This window comes from Leuciscus leuciscus (genome assembly GCF_965113295.1).
Source record: "Leuciscus leuciscus genome assembly, chromosome: 7".
NCBI classification, from domain to species: Eukaryota; Metazoa; Chordata; class Actinopteri; order Cypriniformes; family Leuciscidae; genus Leuciscus; species Leuciscus leuciscus.
In genome coordinates, this window is record NC_138731.1 from 625252 (window position 1) to 645000 (window position 19749).

Here is a 19749-nt window from a genome sequence, read left to right on the forward strand (position 1 = left end):
CCAGCTCGCTTTTTTTTTATCAATGTAAAAGAAACTCATAAATACTCTGTTGACTTTGATTTTCCAAAGGAGTTTCATACATCAATCGATTCTGTTAAATGTGTATTATTTTTGTGTATACTCACAATAAAAACAAAGTGTTGTGCTTTTTGCCAAATAAAGAAAAATAAACACGAAGCGAGTTCTGCCTTCTCTCTGCCAGTGAAGTCCATTCTGAAACGCGTCCGAAAATTAACAATAACTGAGCGAATACTCAGTCAAACAGGCATACAGACACACAGGCATGAAGCTTGAATTCTCTTCTTTTAAATGAAGTCATTTATATAAAAAACAAATATTCTCATCTTGTGAAATCTGTATTAAAAGAGAGCGATTCCAGTCGAGCTCATCTCATCTCATTACGTTATAATCGGCCCCGCCCACGGAGAGCGCGCGCTATTCAAACGCAAATGACTGAGACGATCCCATACAAACTGTGAACGCCCACATATCAGCTCGAGAAAACACATCAAGTTTATTCAGATAAGTGTAGTTGTCTACACTGTCTCGCAGCGCTGTGAGGAATAATAATAATGGAAAACTTACCTCAGAAGTGCTGGTATTTCGAGGAGCAACGGATGGAATAATGTAGTAAGTTTTTTTTTTCATTCTCAAGTAAATCGCGTTTCTGTGTGAATGAATGAACGAAAGAGATGCGCTGTTCACCACAACTCGCAAAAAGACAGTTTAAATTTGAATTGCGTTTCTGTGTGTGAATAAATGATCTGCTTTTAGCAAACTATTTTGCTATACTGAGTAAAATCGATTGAAATATGTTGAAATAAAATGTATTTGTATAAGCAACGTATTAAACTGCAAATTAACATTTATATTCCTTATAATAAAAACGAAAGACCTATGTTACAGACATATGAAAGACAACATTTCGTTGATTAGTTTTGGATAGATTACACATTTTTACTGTAAAATATCTGCCACCTCAAATAAGCTTTTGTTTGCCAATTTTTGCTAATATGTTAAATATAGTATGTTTTGTCAATGTAGGCTATATTCGAAGTTTGAAATATGTATGATAAAATGTATACTTTAGTTTTTACAAAGAAAGATTACACTTCAATTGTTGTTGTAATTGTAACCTTTTTAATAAAAATATATATATTTACAAGGTAGATGTAAACAAATTTTAAAAGGTAAATATAAGCATTTTCTTTAAATAATTTTTATTGTGTTTTATTATTGACAAATTTGGGGAGAGGATACATATTCCAAAACTGAAAATACAGTATGAGAATTAACTGCACAATTAATAGACATGTTTTCCTTGGATATTATACAATTTGCAAGCAAAATTTGTAAAAAAAAAAAAAAAAATTGACATGCTTCCAACTGTGAACCAATTTGGTAGAATATATATATATATATATACTGTATATATATTGCTCTTGCATTCTTTCTTGTGGCTATAGGTGACACACCTGAATGAATGGCTCATTAAGTATGCGGGCCCCATTGTCTCCTAAGGTGTGAACCACTACATATGCATGATGCTGTTGAATGGTTGACGCCCCTTGCGCATATTGCCTTTACAAACAAAAAGTGTTTTACAAGATTTAAATCAATGTATTGTGTTATGTGAATGATAAGGGCAGGATGATTTTCACATCATTTTGAAGAAAAAACTCTAGGCAAAGACATCAATTAGTCAAAAGTCTTAATGACACGTATTTAGTATGTGTTTTGTGGCCTTATTTCAGAAACTTTAGTTTTTAGTTTTTTCAATAACCATTATAAGAAATGATGGTCTGTTCCCAACAACTTCCACTCCAATATATATATATATCAAAATGTTCCTTCACTTAAAAGAGCTTAATTATCATATAGAGACAATTACATCCAATCTCAGTAATATGTAAATAGTATCACAGAGGGCAACCAATAACCATCTTGATTACAGGGACTTCAAATAGCTTGTCACCTTAACATTTAACCCATTCTATTTTAACAGAAGATCAAAGATGTGACCACTACAGATAGATCTTATCACCTTAACCTTTTGCTGTTCTGATTTCACAGAACATCAAAGATGTGGGCACAGAGGAAAGATCCTCAATTTACATTTAAGACAGAGTTTCAGCCTCATGTTGAGAGGGAAGACGAATCTGTTATTCTTAAATTACACTTAAAAACAGAGCTTCATTTACATGTAGAGGGGGAAGACAAACGAAATAGAGGATAAATGTTTGAGCTGAGAGGATGAGATTCATTCTGTGGGACTCCGCTGAATCCAAGGTGCTTTGTGTACCTTGCCACTGCTATGCTGTAATAAACTTCATTTTTGAGATCTTCGACGTCCACTTCATTTTTTCTTACATTGGCGAGCCAGACCCAGGAATCGACGGATTTCCAACAAAAAAGGGAAAAGGTAAGAAAAAGCTGTTTTCTTTCATTTATGCTGTTTTTGTCAAGGAATTCCTCGGTTTAAAAAAATCTAGAAAAGAAAAATTAAGGACAGAAGAGATCGAATTTGGTTTATTCAGTATTAGCAGGAGAATTTTAAGCCTATTCCGTACATTTTTGTTAAAGATTCTAACGTAACTGAATAAGCCCGAAGCAGTGTGGTAGCAGACTTGTATTGGAATTGTTGTTTCTAAAGTAATTGAAACAAAGTGCTTAAGTGTAAAGTTTCTAAAGTAACTGAAATTTGGAGTTGGTCTCTTATAATTCTGTTAAGATTCTAAAGTAATTGAATAAACCCGAAGTGGTGGCAGAGTTATAATAGATTGGTTGTTTCTAAAGTAACTGAAACAAATGTATATGTTTCTAACATACTTGAAACCGATTGTGAAGTTGTAATAATTCTGAGGAAATTCTAAAGTAATTGAATAGACCCGACGCAGTGTGGTCACAGAATTATTTCACAACTATTGTGTGTTATAGCATAGGCTAGACTAGTGAGTCTGATGTGCTGTGAGTTTGTGAAGTTTAAAACAAAGAACCCGAAGCAGTGTGGCTTTGCCCGACGTACTGTGGCATTGTTTTAAAATTCATAAATATAGTTTGAACCCGAAGTACTGATAAGCAAGCTGTTTTAAGAAAATAACATAAAAACCCGACGTAGTGTGGTTGTGTCTGACATACTGTGACAGTGTTAATTTTTTTGATATTGTTTAAGCCTGACGTACTGTGGCCAAGTTGTTTTAAGAATATAACATAAAACCAGACATAGTGTGGTTTTGTCCGACGTACTGTGACAGTGTTGCATTTCTTAACTGTTTTGCGTAACGAAATTTAAGGACCAATGGATTGTGACTGTGGTTAAGTTTAGAAGCCTCAGGTAATGTGGCTATTTTGATCATTTGTGTCCGAAGTACTGGAGCTGTGAATAATTAGACTAACAGATATCTTAAAGGAACTAGATAACGTGTAGTCATTTAAATCAGACTTTGTGAATAACTATTAGATCACGAGATATTTTAAAGCTTGATAAGACTTTTGAAAATGGAAGAAATTATTGTTAAATACATCGCTAAACACGGTTCTCAGGGAATGTTTGACGGAATAGAGAATATTGTTGATAAACCGTACAAGTGGGCTATCTCTAAGTTTGAAAATGATCCCAAAATGCCTAAGAACAAAAATGGGAAAATTGCTAATGCGCTTCAAGCACTTTTTGCTTCATACAAAGTAACTAGGAGGAGAGTAGATGAGTTAGAGGCTGAAAATGAGCGACTCAGTGTTGGGGTAATTTCTAAAAAAAATTACCTGGCTAGTGAAACGATATGGAAAGAAGAAAAGGTCAAGATGCAGAATGAGATTGCACTTCTTAGAACTAACAATAGTATGCTTAAATCATCTGTGGAAACATTGTCCAACAATTTGGAGGAGGCGAAGGCGGCTTGTCAGTTTATGATAAAGAATGGCACAACTGAGAAAAACCATGGTAAGACATTGTTAGGTGTCACATTGTGTAACCCAGTTCCAGAAATGCCAGATTTACAGGAAGACAGGACTGAGGGTTTGGAAAAAGTTTCTCAGTCATTAAATAGGCAATACTCTGACTGTAGAGTCAGATTTCCCATGGCACCAGTCCATGCTACTACGACTACGCCTGCTAGAGAAGGAAGGGAAGAACCAATGACTTCTACCATAGTCCGAGGATTTAATCCAACTGAACTAGATCTGTGATCAAGAATATTGGTAAATTTGATCCTGCCAAACAAGATGCATTAGATTTTCTGAAAAACTTGGAGGAATATGCTGAAGTTTACAATTTTACAGATGGTGATGCATGCGTCTTGCTAAGAATGTGTTTGCCTGACACTTTGTCTGGAGCATTAACTCAGAAAGTGAAGAACAGAACTGCTACTAAGTCAGAGAGGAAACAGGCACTGCTGGATGTCCTAGGTGTGATGTCAGTTAATTGGGATAGGATATCTGAGATGCAAATGAGAAAAGGGGAACACCCAGCAGCATTTTCAGAACGATTATTGGAGACATTTAAGACTTTCAGTGGCAATCCTGATATTACTAAGAATGATGTCAGTTTCAAGTCTGCCTTGATTAACAAATGTGACCCACTCACCCGGTCTGCTGTGACAATGCTAGTGACACCACTCTCTGAATATAATGACATTATTGCTAAAATGACACAGTTTTACAACAATAATGCTAATGCAAATAGTCAAATGAAAGCTGCCAAATCTAGACATCCAGTTGCTGCCTTTGGCGAGAGAGAATGTTCTACATTGTCTAATGGTTTCCATCATAGACCAAGGAGATTTGCAAGAATAAATTCAGAAGGTGTTATTCTTTGCTATGCATGTGGAAAAGCTGGTCACATTGCTAGACATTGTCAAGACAGTGAGAGACCTCTTCAAAACTTTGTCTGTCATGCATGTGGGAAGGATGGTCACATTGCAAGGCACTGTTTGGAGAAAAGAAAGGAAGATCAGGAAGTTGTTTGTTTTGCTTGTGGAAAGATGGGACATAAGGCAAGACAGTGTCACTTTTCACACAAAAGAAAGATGGGCTATAGTGGTTTGCTTAAGAAAATAGGCAATTTAGAAACTCAGTTGGCACTGTTGGAAGGAAATAAAGAAGTCATTCACACCTTGTCAAACATATCACTACACCAGCAACATGACTGTAGCTCAGTCACAAGCAAATGCTGATGCAAATTAGAATTAGTTTTATGATAGTAACACATTGTAGAAAAAGGTTTACTATCAAAAGGGGGGTGATTCTTTATGATTTATGAAACATGTTTTATTAGCATTGATATGTAGTGGTAATGTATAATAAATGTTTTAAATACATTATGTTTAGAAATTTTTTTTAACATGTTTTGAGATGAAACTTCTGTGACTTTGATGTTTGAATGTGAAAAGATGCTTGTGGGGGAAAGGGGGGCAACCTCTTCTTTTGATTATAGTTTCAGATATAAGCATCGAGATGTTTGCCTGAAATTTGTAACCTCCTGGAGAAAGGTGATCTGGTCGTTTGAAGGACGAGAAGGAAGTGGAGCCAGGGGGATTTTCTCAAGAAAAAGAAAAGAATAGAGATTTCCAGACCTGCAAGATCCAGAACTCCAGGCCTAAAAGACCTAGAAACCCTGAGACCCACCATGGGATGGAAGGAACTGATGAAGAGGCACAGACTTGAACAACACCAGTGACTGCTTCTTCTAGAAGGACTTGCGCTCCAAGTGGAAAAAAAAAAATGGACAATGAGAAGTGAAACAAGAGGAGATTTCAGAAACAAACCATTTCAGAGACTACGGACAGCAGTTTTTCAACATAGAGGGAAAACAAGTGGATAAAGGATGTCCACACTGAGAAAATGGACACAAAATGACACACACACACACACACACACACACACACACACACACACACACACACACACACACACACACACACACTCACTATATTGTCTATTGATTGTTGATTATTTGAGTTATCAAAACTAATCAATATGCTAACATCACTGATGTGAACACCACTGTGAGAGCCCAACAAGGCCTTGAAGAAAGACAAGATTTTTGCAAAACAAATGCATGATGGAGATATGGCCTATTCTAGTTTAATTTGGAATGTAACCTTTAAAACGACTGTATATGTATCTTTCTTATTATCGGTCAGTGCATTATGTTATGCTGTATGTGTTCCATGCTGAAACGTAAGATTATAGATAATTCCATGATCAATATTGAATGTTCCAAGTGGATATGATGGTTCTTGGTTACCTCGTATAAAAAAAAATACATTTCATTATCACAAACTATGATAACTTTGCTCAAGTGAAGTAGAGCCATAACTCAGTGTGCAGGAGGCGTAGATCCCGAAGACGGGTAAGATTCTCTGATGGCCATAGATGGGAACAACCTAAGCCAGGGCTACGCCGCCACTGGGGCACCTGCCCACCAGGTTCGGGAGGTGTTATCTACGAAAAGAGAGTGGTTGTGATGCTACTTTGGGCCAAGAGCATCAAAGGGGGGTCTATAAGAAATGATGGTCTGTTCCCAACAACTTCCACTCCAATATATATATATATCAAAATGTTCCTTCACTTAAAAGAGCTTAATTATCATATAGAGACAATTACATCCAATCTCAGTAATATGTAAATAGTATCACAGAGGGCAACCAATAACCATCTTGATTACAGGGACTTCAAATAGCTTGTCACCTTAACATTTAACCCATTCTATTTTAACAGAAGATCAAAGATGTGACCACTACAGATAGATCTTATCACCTTAACCTTTTGCTGTTCTGATTTCACAGAACATCAAAGATGTGGGCACAGAGGAAAGATCCTCAATTTACATTTAAGACAGAGTTTCAGCCTCATGTTGAGAGGGAAGACGAATCTGTTATTCTTAAATTACACTTAAAAACAGAGCTTCATTTACATGTAGAGGGGGAAGACAAACGAAATAGAGGATAAATGTTTGAGCTGAGAGGATGAGATTCATTCTGTGTGACTCCGCTGAATCCAAGGTGCTTTGTGTACCTTGCCACTGCTATGCTGTAATAAACTTCATTTTTGAGATCTTCGACGTCCACTTCATTTTTTCTTACACCATGCATAAACATTATTCTCTCAAAAATACAAACATGTACATGCATGTTGCTCACATATTATGGTAGCCCTGTTTGTGCTAAATAGAGTGTAATTACACCTTTGCCATTAATATGTTTATAAGCAACTGAAAAAAGCACAAATGTCAGGGCATGTCAGAACATCTCAAGGACCCCAAAAACCCCTCAGACCTCAGAGGGTTAAGTAATTTTTTTCTAGCTGACCAGCTAGTTCATGGACATTGAATGGCTTTTCTGAGGTAAATGTAACATTACATGACATTGTATAAAAGCCATTTTATTGCCGCCTTTCAGCGATTACACAGATTTCGGTAAGTTGCACAATATTTTTCAATAAAGTGTAAGAGATGCCGTTCATTTCGCTCTTCCGCTTCGCTTGAACTGAAGGCGCTTTGTGATCTGTCGCGCCACATTAAAGAGCGCAAAACAATATTTAATGTTTTGAATTTCATAATAAAATGTACTGAATTTGAAAGCTTAGATGTTATTATATATCAGAAGTAACACAGCACAAAGCTTATTGCGATTTATTAGATGGGAGGCGCACTACAACGTTTTGTTCATTCATCAACTGAAAACATCAGAAGCCCTATTCGAACGGTACTAGTTTTCTAAGCGGCGTTTGAGTTACAATTCTTACCACTCGATGTCTGTGATTTCATGTACCAATTTGCAGTTTAATGGGTAATCCGTAAATCATAAAACCAGTCCAGGCAAGGGTCAAAAACCATATAAGCAATCCAACACGAGAAACAAAACAAGAACAGGCAAGAAAACAGACCTCCAAAGTGGTGTGACGAATAACAAGGACTCCGTGACAAACACTGAAACAAACAGGGTATATATACACACAGATACTAACAAGGTGACGGGAAACAGCTGTGTGCAATGATCAATGAGTGACAGAACAGGATGATGGGTGTAGCGTTTATTGGTAACAATCGTAATTAGGTCATATATGAAATATTAGCTCGAGCAGTAAGGAAATTTGGGGAAATATTAAAATCATAACTCATAGTCATAATTCATAAATTTCACATATGCTATTACATTACCTGCTAATTATCAAAAATATTTCGTTCTATAACTGGTCTCTCATCAGTCATTCGACCAGCGAATGCTTTGATTATACCAGTTAAGAAGGAATATTTATATTATCAAACCTCAGACAAATTCTCTCCTGGCCGTGGATGCAAATTGCTGGGTTTATGAATTAAAATATATATAGCTAGTAGCCAGATCTTATCGCAATTTCATTGACAATTACATTGGTGGGATTGTAACACAGAGTCAGTCAAAGTATAAAAGATTTATTTAATCAAAAATAACACACAAAGGATTATATGCATATAGGAAGTAATATAGGCTAATCTACGTACGTGAAATTACACAAGACCCACGAACGTTTAAACAAAACAAACATAAAACAAACATGACGTGATCAGAATGAAAATAGGAAGAAAGTTAGGGAGAAAGTATGGTAATTTACAAACAGAACCTTTTAAGAGACAACTGTGAAAGCCGCTTCGAGAGAGATCATTTTATACGTTACTTGCGATTCTGTTCCTTTGTCTGTGTGAAGCTGGGCTTCGGGACCACGTGCGTATCTTGGCTGGACCGTGTCTCATCGATTTGTAGGCTTGCGTTTCGCGTGAAGTTCTTAAAAACTTACTGATCGTAACATTACCGAGAGGTACGGAAGTCTCTTCCCGGTGCGGGAAGGGCGAGAAAACTTGGTTACAGGACGACACCTGTAACCAAGTTGGTCCCAGGATCCACCGAAACGATCATTTTGCGGCCTTGGGCGGACACCCCCCCGGTTTCGCTGTCCTCTGCCGGCTTGGAACGGTCGGGACTGTTTGTTGCCGGGTTCGTAGTTGGCGGGCTGTGCACCCTCCAGGGCAAGTTCTGGACCGGGCGCAGCGACGGCACACACTGTGGGGTATTTTACAGGTTTTTCAGACACAGTCTTTTGTTTTACGTACGCTTTGTGGGCCAGGTCACGTAACTGTTGAATTGACAGGGTCCGTGGACAGACTAGAACGCCCAGGTGCGCACTTTGACTTGGGTGGAGATTCCGCAGAAAAAGCGTTTTGAAACTCACGTCCTCTTCCATGTGTGCCTCATTCCTCGGTCCGAAGTAGGCGAGCCGCAGACGTTCGTAGTAGGCTTGCGGCGTTTCCAGACGAGCTTGTTTGAGGTCCATTGCCGCAATGATGCCTTGGTCCGAGTCTGGATCAGAGAATTCACGGATCAGGGCTTGTCGTAATTGTGGATAGTTCGTTTTAACGGATTCTGGCTGGCGATCCAGGAAACTTCTCACGATGCGCCCAGAAGTGGTCCGAAGGAGATATAACTTGTCCCAAGTCGTGACATTGTCCACAGTTTGCAAGTGAAATTCAATATCGGTTAAATAAGAGTGCACGTCGTTGCCACCTGCTGGATTTGGGTTGAATGTAGGGATGTTTCTTGCCAGCTTGTCCAGTTCTTTAGAGGCTGTGCGGTGACTGGTGGCTCGTCTTTCCGGGACGGGGCCAGCAGGTGAGATAGTGTCAGGACGTGGGCTTTCCTCTTCTTCTTTAGCTTTAATAGTTTGGCTGTGAAGTGCAGGTTCGCGGGTAAGGAGAGACGGGGTGGTGTGTGTCTCCCCCTCCCGCTTATCTTGTAGGTCGTACACATGTTTGAGTTCACAGTGGACCATGTCCAGCTCGCCCTTAAGCTCATGTCTTTGTTGGATGAGCTCGTCAATTTCAGCTCTGGCTTTCTGCAAAAATGTTTCACAAACTTTGACTCTAGCGTCTCTGTCCGTTAATTCTGTGCGTGCTCTTGCTAGCAGATCCTCTCCACGTAGCAGCTTGGAATTTAGGGCAGCCGTGGTCTGTTTCTCCGCCTCCACTGTCCTGCCCGTGTCCAGACGCAGGTCCTCCAGGGCCTGCTGTAATCTTTCCACTTCCTGTTGTAGTCTTTCCACTTCCTGTTGTAGTTCCGGGTGTGTTTCCTCCTCAGTTCCCAGAAGTAGCTCGTCCAGTTGTTGTTGTGCCAGCTCCTTTTGTTTGCAGGCCTCCTTTAGCTGAGTCTTTAGTCCAGCGGTGTCCTTTTCCAGCTTGGCTTTGTCCTTTTCCAGCTGGGCTTTGTCCTTTTCCAGCTTGGCTTTGTCCTTTTCCAGCTGGGCTTTGTCCTTTTCCAGCTGGGCTTTGTCCTCCTCCAGCAGACGTGCCTGGGACACCAGGTAGTGAGAGAGACTCCCGATGAGGCGACTCCATTCTTTTGAACTGTAGGCCTGCGTGGGGTCCTGGGACATGATCTGGTCCACGTTGTTGTCCAGTTCCTGTTGGGTCAGGAGTTTTGGGTCACCGAAGTCTTTGGATAGACAGCCGGTAGTCATGGGGGACAACCACGCTTCCAGGCTACTCCAGTGAGCCGCAGGGCTGGATGTTGACTCACTGTAGGCGAGAGAAAACACAACACACACACACACAAGAAGGGCCAATGCAATCGTGTCGTGAAGCTAATAAACTATAGGACGGTATGCCGTCTATAGAACTTTGGGCTAACTGACTTTAGACAGTTAGGCGGGTCAGCATAGGACCCGGAATAGAGACTGTTCAGTTGTCCCTCTATTACTTAGCTTTTTGGGGTCTCGTTGGTGCACTGAAAAACAAGTTACCACAGAACATGCAAGGCCCGAGTAGGCGAGGATTTAAAGGGGAGGAAGAAACAGAAATTGAACACAAAAACAAAAACAAAAATATCAGTGATTTGATCTGAGCTGTAATTTGGACACTAATAGCACAAAGGATGTGCCTTGGGGGAGATATTTAAGATTATGTGGCTTATAGTGGGAGGCAGAGTTTTCTTTTTTTTTTTCAAATGATTTAGTCTTACCTGAAATGGACGGAGGTCGCCCCGGCCGGCCCTCCCCGAGCGCGGTCAACCTTCCTGGCGCCCCGAACACCTGGCCGCCGTGACCTTGGATTCTCCGTTACTCTGCTCACGGACACGACCCCTCAAACAGGGTGACTTTTAACACAATCCTAGTAGTTCCGGAGATATCAACCAACCAAACGCAATGCAAAGGTGGGTGCGTCACAGAACGATGGCAGGGTCTGCCTAGTGTTTGCGCAGCGGTCCCAACAATTGACTCTTGCGTCGGTTTTTATGGCTGACACTCCGAAGCACCGGATTGCTGAGGTCACGCACTGCGTGCCGCCGCCCGTGGCAGAGGTAAGAGAAACTCAAGGGTCACCGCACGGTCAGTGTCGGAAACGTCAGTCGGGAGACTCACCCACAGAGGTCGAACCGGGACTTTCCTAGTCCACTGCAAGTGCTGAGATTCTTGCCTTTAAGAGCCACAACATGGAGTGAAACAAGGGACTTTAAAGTGAATTAAGATTTCTTGCTTGCACCAAATGGGTTATGTGGTAAAACAATAATAACAAAATAAAACTCCGCAGAGGAAGAAAACACAAAACAAAGTAAAATTAAACCAACCTTGAAGCGGAAAAACCGAATTAAAGGGGTGTATGGTCTTGTCAGTTAAAGGTGAAACAGAAGAAGGTTAGCGGTTTCTCGATGTAGGTGGAAACAGGAGAAGCGGTGCGGTAGACCACTGTAGTGGTTTAATAGAGCCTCTAGGGGGCGCTCTTCCTCTCGTCGGTTCGCCTTAACTGTTGGACACACTTAAACTTTTAATTCAAAATTGGCTTAAAATCAAATCCAAATAATCCTGGGGTACCTTAACAGAGAATTCGAATGGTTATTTATAACAATCAAACAACACTTAAGTTATTTTGTAATGATTACAAACTAATCATTCGAAATCAGCATCTATGGAATGAAATTCAACAGAGTAAATTTGTAGAAAGCTGACTTGGACAGGGAGCTTCCACTAGGGGGCTCTGTCTTTCTCAGGGGTATGATGATTGGGAATAAAAAAATTTTTTTTTTTCTTTTTTAGAAATGGAAGGATTTCAACAACAAAATAAAATAATCACTATAACATTGAAGTTGTTATTAAATGATTATTTAAAAATGGGAATAAACCCAAACAGAATCATCAATGTAGATTTAAAAGTGGAAAACACAGCAGGGTATAGTGACCCTGAGGAGAAGAGGGATAGTTGACCTGGAGGGGTGTGGCCACGTGGGGCACTGTCCTCTTCAGGGTGAACTATCAGTGCTTTTGGATTGAGACACCCTATAATTTCCGGTTTCCTTTCTGGGAATTTAAATTCACAATAAACTGTCTCAGTCCAAAATACAAGGGTTGTTTTAAACGAACTTAGCGAGCTGTAAATACAAATATGTATTTAAACAGCGTCTTAGATACTTACGACCGCGAATTTATTTATTTATTTTTTATCACCAAAAATCAAGGCGGAAGGAAATGGCCGACGGGTGTTTACCCCGTCGTCGACCACGCGGTGGCAGTGTTGCGCTTACGCGGAACAAAGACACGAGGTGGTAAATTTAAAACATGAGAACAATACACGCCTGTAAGATTGACTTCAGCAATCGCAATTTCACGCGTGCAGGCCTTTTACAAACACAAAAATCACACTGCAAATAAATTCTTTAAAAAGGTCACGCAGACCTTTTGCAAACACAAAAATCACACTGCAAATAAATTCTTGAGAGATCACGGCGGATCTTTTGTTTCTGTTCTGTGCAGAACTATAACGCGGGTTTCTTGCTGGTTAGCAAAGCCAGTGGTTTAACCCGTAAGTGTCGTTGCTAGCGACATACAATAGAATATATTCTTTCTGACCGGAGTAGCTCACTTTGCTCTCGGGGTTTACAGAAATACCGGTAACAATGCCTGATGGACTCCTTTGTTCCAACACAGGTATTAAAACAGAATTACATGTACGGTCAAGCAAAAGAGATGTTTATTTTCCTCTAATTTTGGACTCGCAACAATACTGTAAACTTAACTGCAGTTTTTCTCCACGACCAGACTTAACTGGTGGGTTATGGCTTTTTGCCCTTTGATCAGTTTTTCGAGTCGACTTATTCAGTAATTCAATACTTGTTTAGTAACGTTACAAGATTCAAACGCGCACAAAAACGTTAAACTTTCAAAAATCACACATGAATATCAAATTGCACAATTTGTATCAAAACTGAGTATGAGAGTGCCCGCATTCAAAAAACCAATATTTATGTAACAACAATGACTTTGTGTTGGGGAATTAATTAGCTCAAATTAGCGGTAATATTCATCAATGTGAATATGCATCTGTTGCTTCCATAAATTAATTTATTCAAATTAGGGAATAGGTCAAAACCTCGGCTTGTATCAGCGATTACACAATTACTTGTAATAATCACTGATAGAGACGGGTAGCATTTACTCAATTTGGGGAATTTGAGGTAGAAGTTGAAGAAGGTTTATTTACCATGCAGACTGGCCGTCCAGCGGACAGAATGTATAATTTATGAACAGAAATCGGGCGTCTTTAACACTGATAGATAACACTTTCTTGTGGCCACAAAGAAGATAATTATCTCTGTGTTTTAGACAATTTTTAGGTTTCTTTTAAGAATAAAACCAATCGTAGAGCTTATAAGGTAAAATCTGCACTCATCAGGGACTCAGAATTTGAAACAAAACAGGCAAACTTAATTCAAATGATTTAACAAAGTTTATTTAAACAAGCTAGCGATTACACAATTATTTTAAATCACGCAGGAGTAAAAATGCATAAACAAAACAGGCAATATAACGATCGTAATACAGAAATACAACAAAATAAAAAGGTTTTAGAGAGAGATTGGGAGAGAGAGAGAGAGAGAGAGAGAGAGAGAGAAACTCAGCGAGAGGAAACTAATAGTTGAGATACGAATGATTTTAGGTGTGTGTGTGAGATGTGGAGATGGTAGCGTTTTTAAGGTGGGTGTGTCGCTCCGTGAGCACGTGGTAGTGTGTTTGTCTCGGCACACGTGGGTGAGAGTATGTGTGTGTGTGTGTATGTGTATGTTTGTGTGTGTGAAAGAGAATTTAGAGAGAGGGATAGAAACAGTTTAGTCATTCACCACAAAACCCCAACGTTTCTCAGTAATATTTAGACAACTTTAAACAGCATTTCCTTCAGATTGCAAATTTAAAAGATCTACGTTACTCTGTTTGGAAGATCGGCCTTCTGTGGGTGCGTTCGTCTGTGTTGGATAAAGACACCTGGATCACGTGGTCACAGCGTTCTGGTTGCTATGGCGACTTGAAGCGAGCGAAGACTCAGCAAAGATTATCTTTAGCCTTAAGTTGGTTTTGTGGGTTGGTTTCAGAAGACTATACTATAGTAGTTCTAAGAAAAGACTTGGAAATAAAAGGAAAATAAAAGCGAGCGGAGCTTCCTTGAGGGAAGGAGGCGTGTCGTCTTTCTCTCTCTGGCGGACTGCACTGAGAGGAGAGGGGTGCGAAATTTTAAAGGGCTAAACTCACACCTCCCTCACGTACGTGGGCCAATCGTCTTTAACAACGTATGGGCCCACCTCCTGACGTTTTGAGGTCTATACGCCTCCTTTCCGCGGGGTTTTGAAACGATGAATTCGTCCATAACTTAATAACACGGGTATTTAATAAAACAATGCATTCTCTGATATTTTGTGTTAAAGATTCAGCATCGTTGGGGTTCGTGGAACACGGCAATACCGCGAATGACAGTTCTAATATCTAAAATCAAGGAGGTACATCATTTTTTGTAATTGTGGGCACCACAGAGTGATTACAGGCCAACAAACTACATAGGCATAATATTTGGGACAGGGGATCAGACACACATCAAGAAAATACATTTAAAATATTTCATACAAGGATTTTGGTCCCACGTGGTGGGACCTGCGTCTGTTTCTGTGTGTGTGTGTGTGTGTGTGTGTGTGTGTGTGTGTGTCACACAGAGTTCACACCACGCGTTGAACTTTTGGCTTTCCGAGCCGGGGAGGGTGAGGGTGTAAATGTGTGTACGTGCGTTTGAGTCCTTGGATTGATGCACTCGGCAGAGACCACATGTTTTTGGCATCTGGTCCCTACAACACTGTTTTATTGTTGTGAAGAGTTAATTAGTGTCTATGTGTAAATCAGTGTCCGAGGGACTCCCTAGGGGGGAGTGCTTTCGGGATCGCTCTCATTGGTCAGCGTTAGGCTCTCCCGGCCATAAACAGACGGTCTCTGTTGGTTTAGACGTAAGAGATCATGTAGAGTGAGAGATAGTCAATGATTTACACCATTTTTCAGCGCCGTTTGGGCTGCACGTCTTGCGCCGAGCAATCTCAAAACAACAGAGGTGTCGTAAATGAGAGTGCTTTGGAATGTGAGAATAGCTTGAGTCAGAGCGAGACAGGGGTTTTGTAGATTTAGACTGCATTAATTAATTTGATTTAATCACCATGCAACTGGTGATCTGCTCTCCGTTACATGGGAAATGTAGTTAAGAGTGAAAGACACCGTGGGGGAAGAGGACCTCTAGTGGTTACCCAGGGAACACAAACCAGATACTGTGACATAACCCCCCCCACTACGGAGCGGCTACCAGACGCTCCAAGACATAACTATAAAACAAAACAAGAGTCCAGGAGGGAGGTGGAATGGTGGAGGATCGGTGGAGGATCAGGGGAGGGATGGGGGGCCAGGTCCATGAAGGGGAACAGAAACAGGGGGTGACGGCTTAGCTGGCGGCCAGGGCGAAGCAGACGACCCATCGGGCGGCCAGGGCGAAGCAGACGACCCATTGGGCGGCCAGGGCGAAGCAGACGACCCATCGGGCGGCCAGGAAGGAGACGACAGTCCATCGGGCGGCCAGGGCGGAGACGACAGTCCATCGGGCGGTCAAGGCGGAGACGACAGTCCATCGGGCGGCCAGGGCGGAGACGACAGTCCATCGGGCGGCCAGGGCAGAGCAGACAGTCCATCGGGCGGCCACGGCGGAGACGACCCCTCGGGCGGCCACGGAACAGGGACAGACACCGGCTCAGAGGCAGACACCGGCTCAGGAGCAGACACCGGCTCAGGAGCAGACACCGGCTCAGGAGCAGACACCGGCTCAGGAACAGACACAGACACAGGCTCAGGAACAGACACAGACACAGGCTCAGGAACAGACACAGACATAGGCTCAGGAACAGACACAGGCTCAGGCACAGGAAAAGATACAGACACTGGCTCAGGAACAGACACCGGCTCCAGCACAGTGTCCGGGGTTCCAACTGGACTGGAGGCTGACATCTTGGTGGTATGTGCAGCCCAGGCACGCAGGACAGCAACCATATAAAAAGTGAAGACAGCCCTCTTGGCCGTGGCAGAGCAGACGGGTACAGCCTCCGGCACAGGAACAGTCTCTGGATCGGCAGACGTGACGTGAACAGTCTCTGGATCGGCAGACGTGACGTGAACTGTCTCTGGATCGGCAGACGTGACGTGAACCGTCTCTGGATCGGCAGACGTGACGCGAACCGTCTCTGGATCGGCAGACGTGACGCGAAACGTCTCTGGATCGGCAGACGTGAAGCGAACCGTCTCTGGAACGAAAGACGTGACGTGAACCGTCTCTGGATCGGCAGACGTGACGTGAACCGTCTCTGGATCGGCAGACGTGACGTGAACCGTCTCTGGATCGGCAGACGTGACGTGAACCGTCTCCTGATCGGCAGATGTGACCTGAACAGTCTCCGGATCGGCAGACGTGACGTGAACAGTCTTGGGATCTGCGGACGTGACGTGAACAGTCTCTGGATCGGCAAACCTCATGTGCTTCCTCCATGCATGCAGAAACGCCAATACATAAAAAAGGAAGACCGCTCTCTTGACCCTGGCAGGACTGATGGTGGGCTGCTCCGGGGCGACCTCCGGGATGACAGTGGGCTGTTCAGGGACGACCTCCGGAACAACAGTTGGCTGTTCAGGGACGACCTCCGGGACAACAGCGGGCTGTTCAGGGACGGCCTCCGGGACGGCAGCTGGCTGCTCCAGGACGGTCTCAGGGACGACAGCGGGCTGTTCAGGGCCGACCTCCGGGATGACAGCGGGCTGTTCGGGGATGGCCTCCGGGACGACAGCGGGCTGCTCCAGGTCGGTCTCAGAGACGACAGCGGGCTGCTCCGGGACGGTCTCCGGGACGACAGCGGGCTGTTCGGGGACGACCTCCGGGACGACAGCGGGCTGTTTGGGGAAGTTATGAAGGCAGGAAGTCTTCCTTCTCCCCCGCCGTCTTCGAGAGCGAGTAGCCGCTACTGTCTCTCCAGAATCCACAGGGAGCACAGTGGTCTCCTCAGTGATTCGAGCCCACAATGCAAAGCACTCGAAAATATTCATACGAGGCGGAACCTCTCCAGATTGGGAATTCCCCCTCTGCTGTCTCCTCTCCCTCTCGGTGGCTGGGGAAGAGACACGAGAACCCATACCGCTGGATCTATGCATGACGGAGTCCTTCTGTCACGATACCACACACAGGAAACAGGGGTAGATCCAATCGCAGTTTAATGGGTAATCCGTAAATCATAAAACCAGTCCAGGCAAGGGTCAAAAACCATATAAGCAATCCAACACGAGAAACAAAACAAGAACAGGCAAGAAAACAGACCTCCAAAGTGGTGTGACGAATAACAAGGACTCCGTGACAAACACTGAAACAAACAGGGTATATATACACACAGATACTAACAAGGTGACGGGAAACAGCTGTGTGCAATGATCAATGAGTGACAGAACAGGATGATGGGAAATGTAGTTAAGAGTGAAAGACACCGTGGGGGAAGAGGACCTCTAGTGGTTACCCAGGGAACACAAACCAGACACTGTGACAGTGTGTACGTGTATGTGTGTGTGTGTGTTCTGTCTTTCACCGCCCCCTGCCTGTTTGTTTCTATGGTGTTTGATTGATTGCTTGTTCAGTTCAGGTGTGTCTTGTTAATTTGCTCTTCAGTTGTCTATTTAAACCCTGTGTTCTGTCTTGTTCTTTGTCAGTTCTTAACGTTACATGTTGTGGTTGTTCTGTTCCCGATCTTGTTCCTGAGTGTCTGTTTGTTGAAGATTTAAGTTTGTTTTTGTTTAATAAAGCTGCTGCACGTAGATCCTGTTTCATCCTTGCTGCAACCGATTGTAACACTTATTCTTGTCGTAGCAGCGCTCATACGCAACATATCCGAGGTGCATAAACCTCAAGACCTTTGGTCAAGCCCTTGTTGGCTGTGATCCAGGGGTTTGGTCGTAAACCGTTAAGAGCGACTATTAGCCTTAAGATTTTTTTGTGAATACGGCCCCTGATTTTGCATCTGTGTCACGTACACCACTGCAGCACCAACACCAGTGTGCTCCAGACCAGAGACAGGATAGCACAGAGTGAATCATATCTGCTGGTCAGCACAGACAACAAAACATCGCAATCAAACATTGCAAACAAAAGTACTGCAGATTGTAATAGCATTTAACCCTTTAACACTAGGCTCTCTAGCACCCTATTGGGACTTTAAAAATATATGGGTTGTAGTAATTTGGTATTAAAGAAACTGTTCTCTAGTTTTACACTCTCAAAATTTGAAATACCAACTGCTCACTGTTTTCTCTTATGTGAGATTTGTGAATTCTGCTGTATTATATCAGATAAAGCCAGTTAAAAAGACCATACATACATTTCAGTAGGAATTTCTTAACAAAAGATCCCTCTTAGGTGACCTCAATCACATACAGACACACATCTGAGTCATAACGTATAAACATACTTGAGTATCTTCAGTGAGCAGTTTGGATAATTGAGTTTGTCGTTGAGCAGCTGAACTCCTGATTCTCATGGGTGATTGTAGCTCAGATCCAGCTCTCTCAGGTGTGAGGGGTTTGAACTCAGAGCTGAAGACACATAACCACAGCCTTCCTCTGTCACCATACAGCCCGACAATCTACAGACACACACACAGTTAGATCATCTACAGACACACATCAACATTATGACCGGCTGACTGTACATTATCCCTTATATGTTCTTACACACCTCAGTATCTCCAGCTGACACTTCTTCAGTCCATCAGAGAGCAGCTTCAGTCCTGAATCCTGCAAGTCATTGTTACTCAGGTCCAGCTCTATCAGGACACAATTTGAGGATTGAATAGCTGATGACACAATTTCACATGACTGACCAGTGAGATTACAGCCACCAAGACTGAAAAAGATTAAAACACATGAAAATTAAATTTTTATAATATCATATTTTTTTGTAAAAGACATTCAAATGAAATGACACGGCACACCCCACCTCGGAAGTGATGCTGCATAAACTTCATTGTAACTTTGAAGCATTAAATCTTCAAAATATACGGTCATACAGCACATCGTTTGAAAGCGTAGACTCTCAGGATTCCATTAAGCCCACACACAAAGCATAATATGATTTATAACAGTCATAAAACTGTAATCTAGTTGTTAGTCACCTGAACTGGGCGGCGCCAATTCAGTTTGTTTACTTACCGTCAAAATTCTTCCCTCTTTCCACTTCGGTGAAATTGTCCAAAACAAATTGTTTTCATAAATCCACAAGAGTCCAAGGAAATGGAATATCCAAGCCTTTTAATCCAAAACTAATTGTTCGCCTCACAATCTTGACATTTCTGACCGAATTACGATATAAAAACTGTAAACAGTAGTTCACTTCCGGACATTCTT

The 19749-nt window shown here is 42.2% G+C and overlaps 2 protein-coding genes and 1 long non-coding RNA gene across 4 annotated transcripts in view; 2 read left to right on the top strand and 1 right to left on the bottom strand.

Moving 5' to 3' along the window:
* Positions 1–6122: 6122 nt before the first annotated feature.
* The window catches only part of LOC309502721, a 51961-nt gene continuing 38334 nt past the window's right edge, over positions 6123–19749 (top strand). The window contains exon 1 of the long non-coding RNA XR_014207379.1: positions 6123–7282. This is a non-coding gene — a long non-coding RNA (uncharacterized lncRNA). The remainder of the gene's footprint in view (positions 7283–19749) is intronic.
* The window catches only part of LOC309502698 (protein NLRC3-like), a 98744-nt gene continuing 97810 nt past the window's right edge, over positions 18816–19749 (bottom strand). The window contains exons 7-8 of one of the 2 annotated variants that reach the window (XM_082175168.1): positions 19082–19249; positions 18816–18989 (exon numbers count right to left, since the gene is read on the bottom strand). In XM_082175168.1, the coding sequence (XP_082031294.1) occupies positions 18881–18989; positions 19082–19249 (277 nt within the window). In that variant the 3' untranslated portion in view covers positions 18816–18880. The remainder of the gene's footprint in view (positions 18990–19081; positions 19250–19749) is intronic. The other variant, XM_082175169.1, reaches the window with a different exon arrangement.
* The window catches only part of LOC309503609 (piggyBac transposable element-derived protein 4-like), a gene marked incomplete at its 3' end in the record, with an annotated part of 3878 nt that continues 3477 nt past the window's right edge, over positions 19349–19749 (top strand). Inside the window, exon 1 of the mRNA XM_082176344.1 lies at positions 19349–19749. This exon is cut by the window's right edge and continues 596 nt beyond it.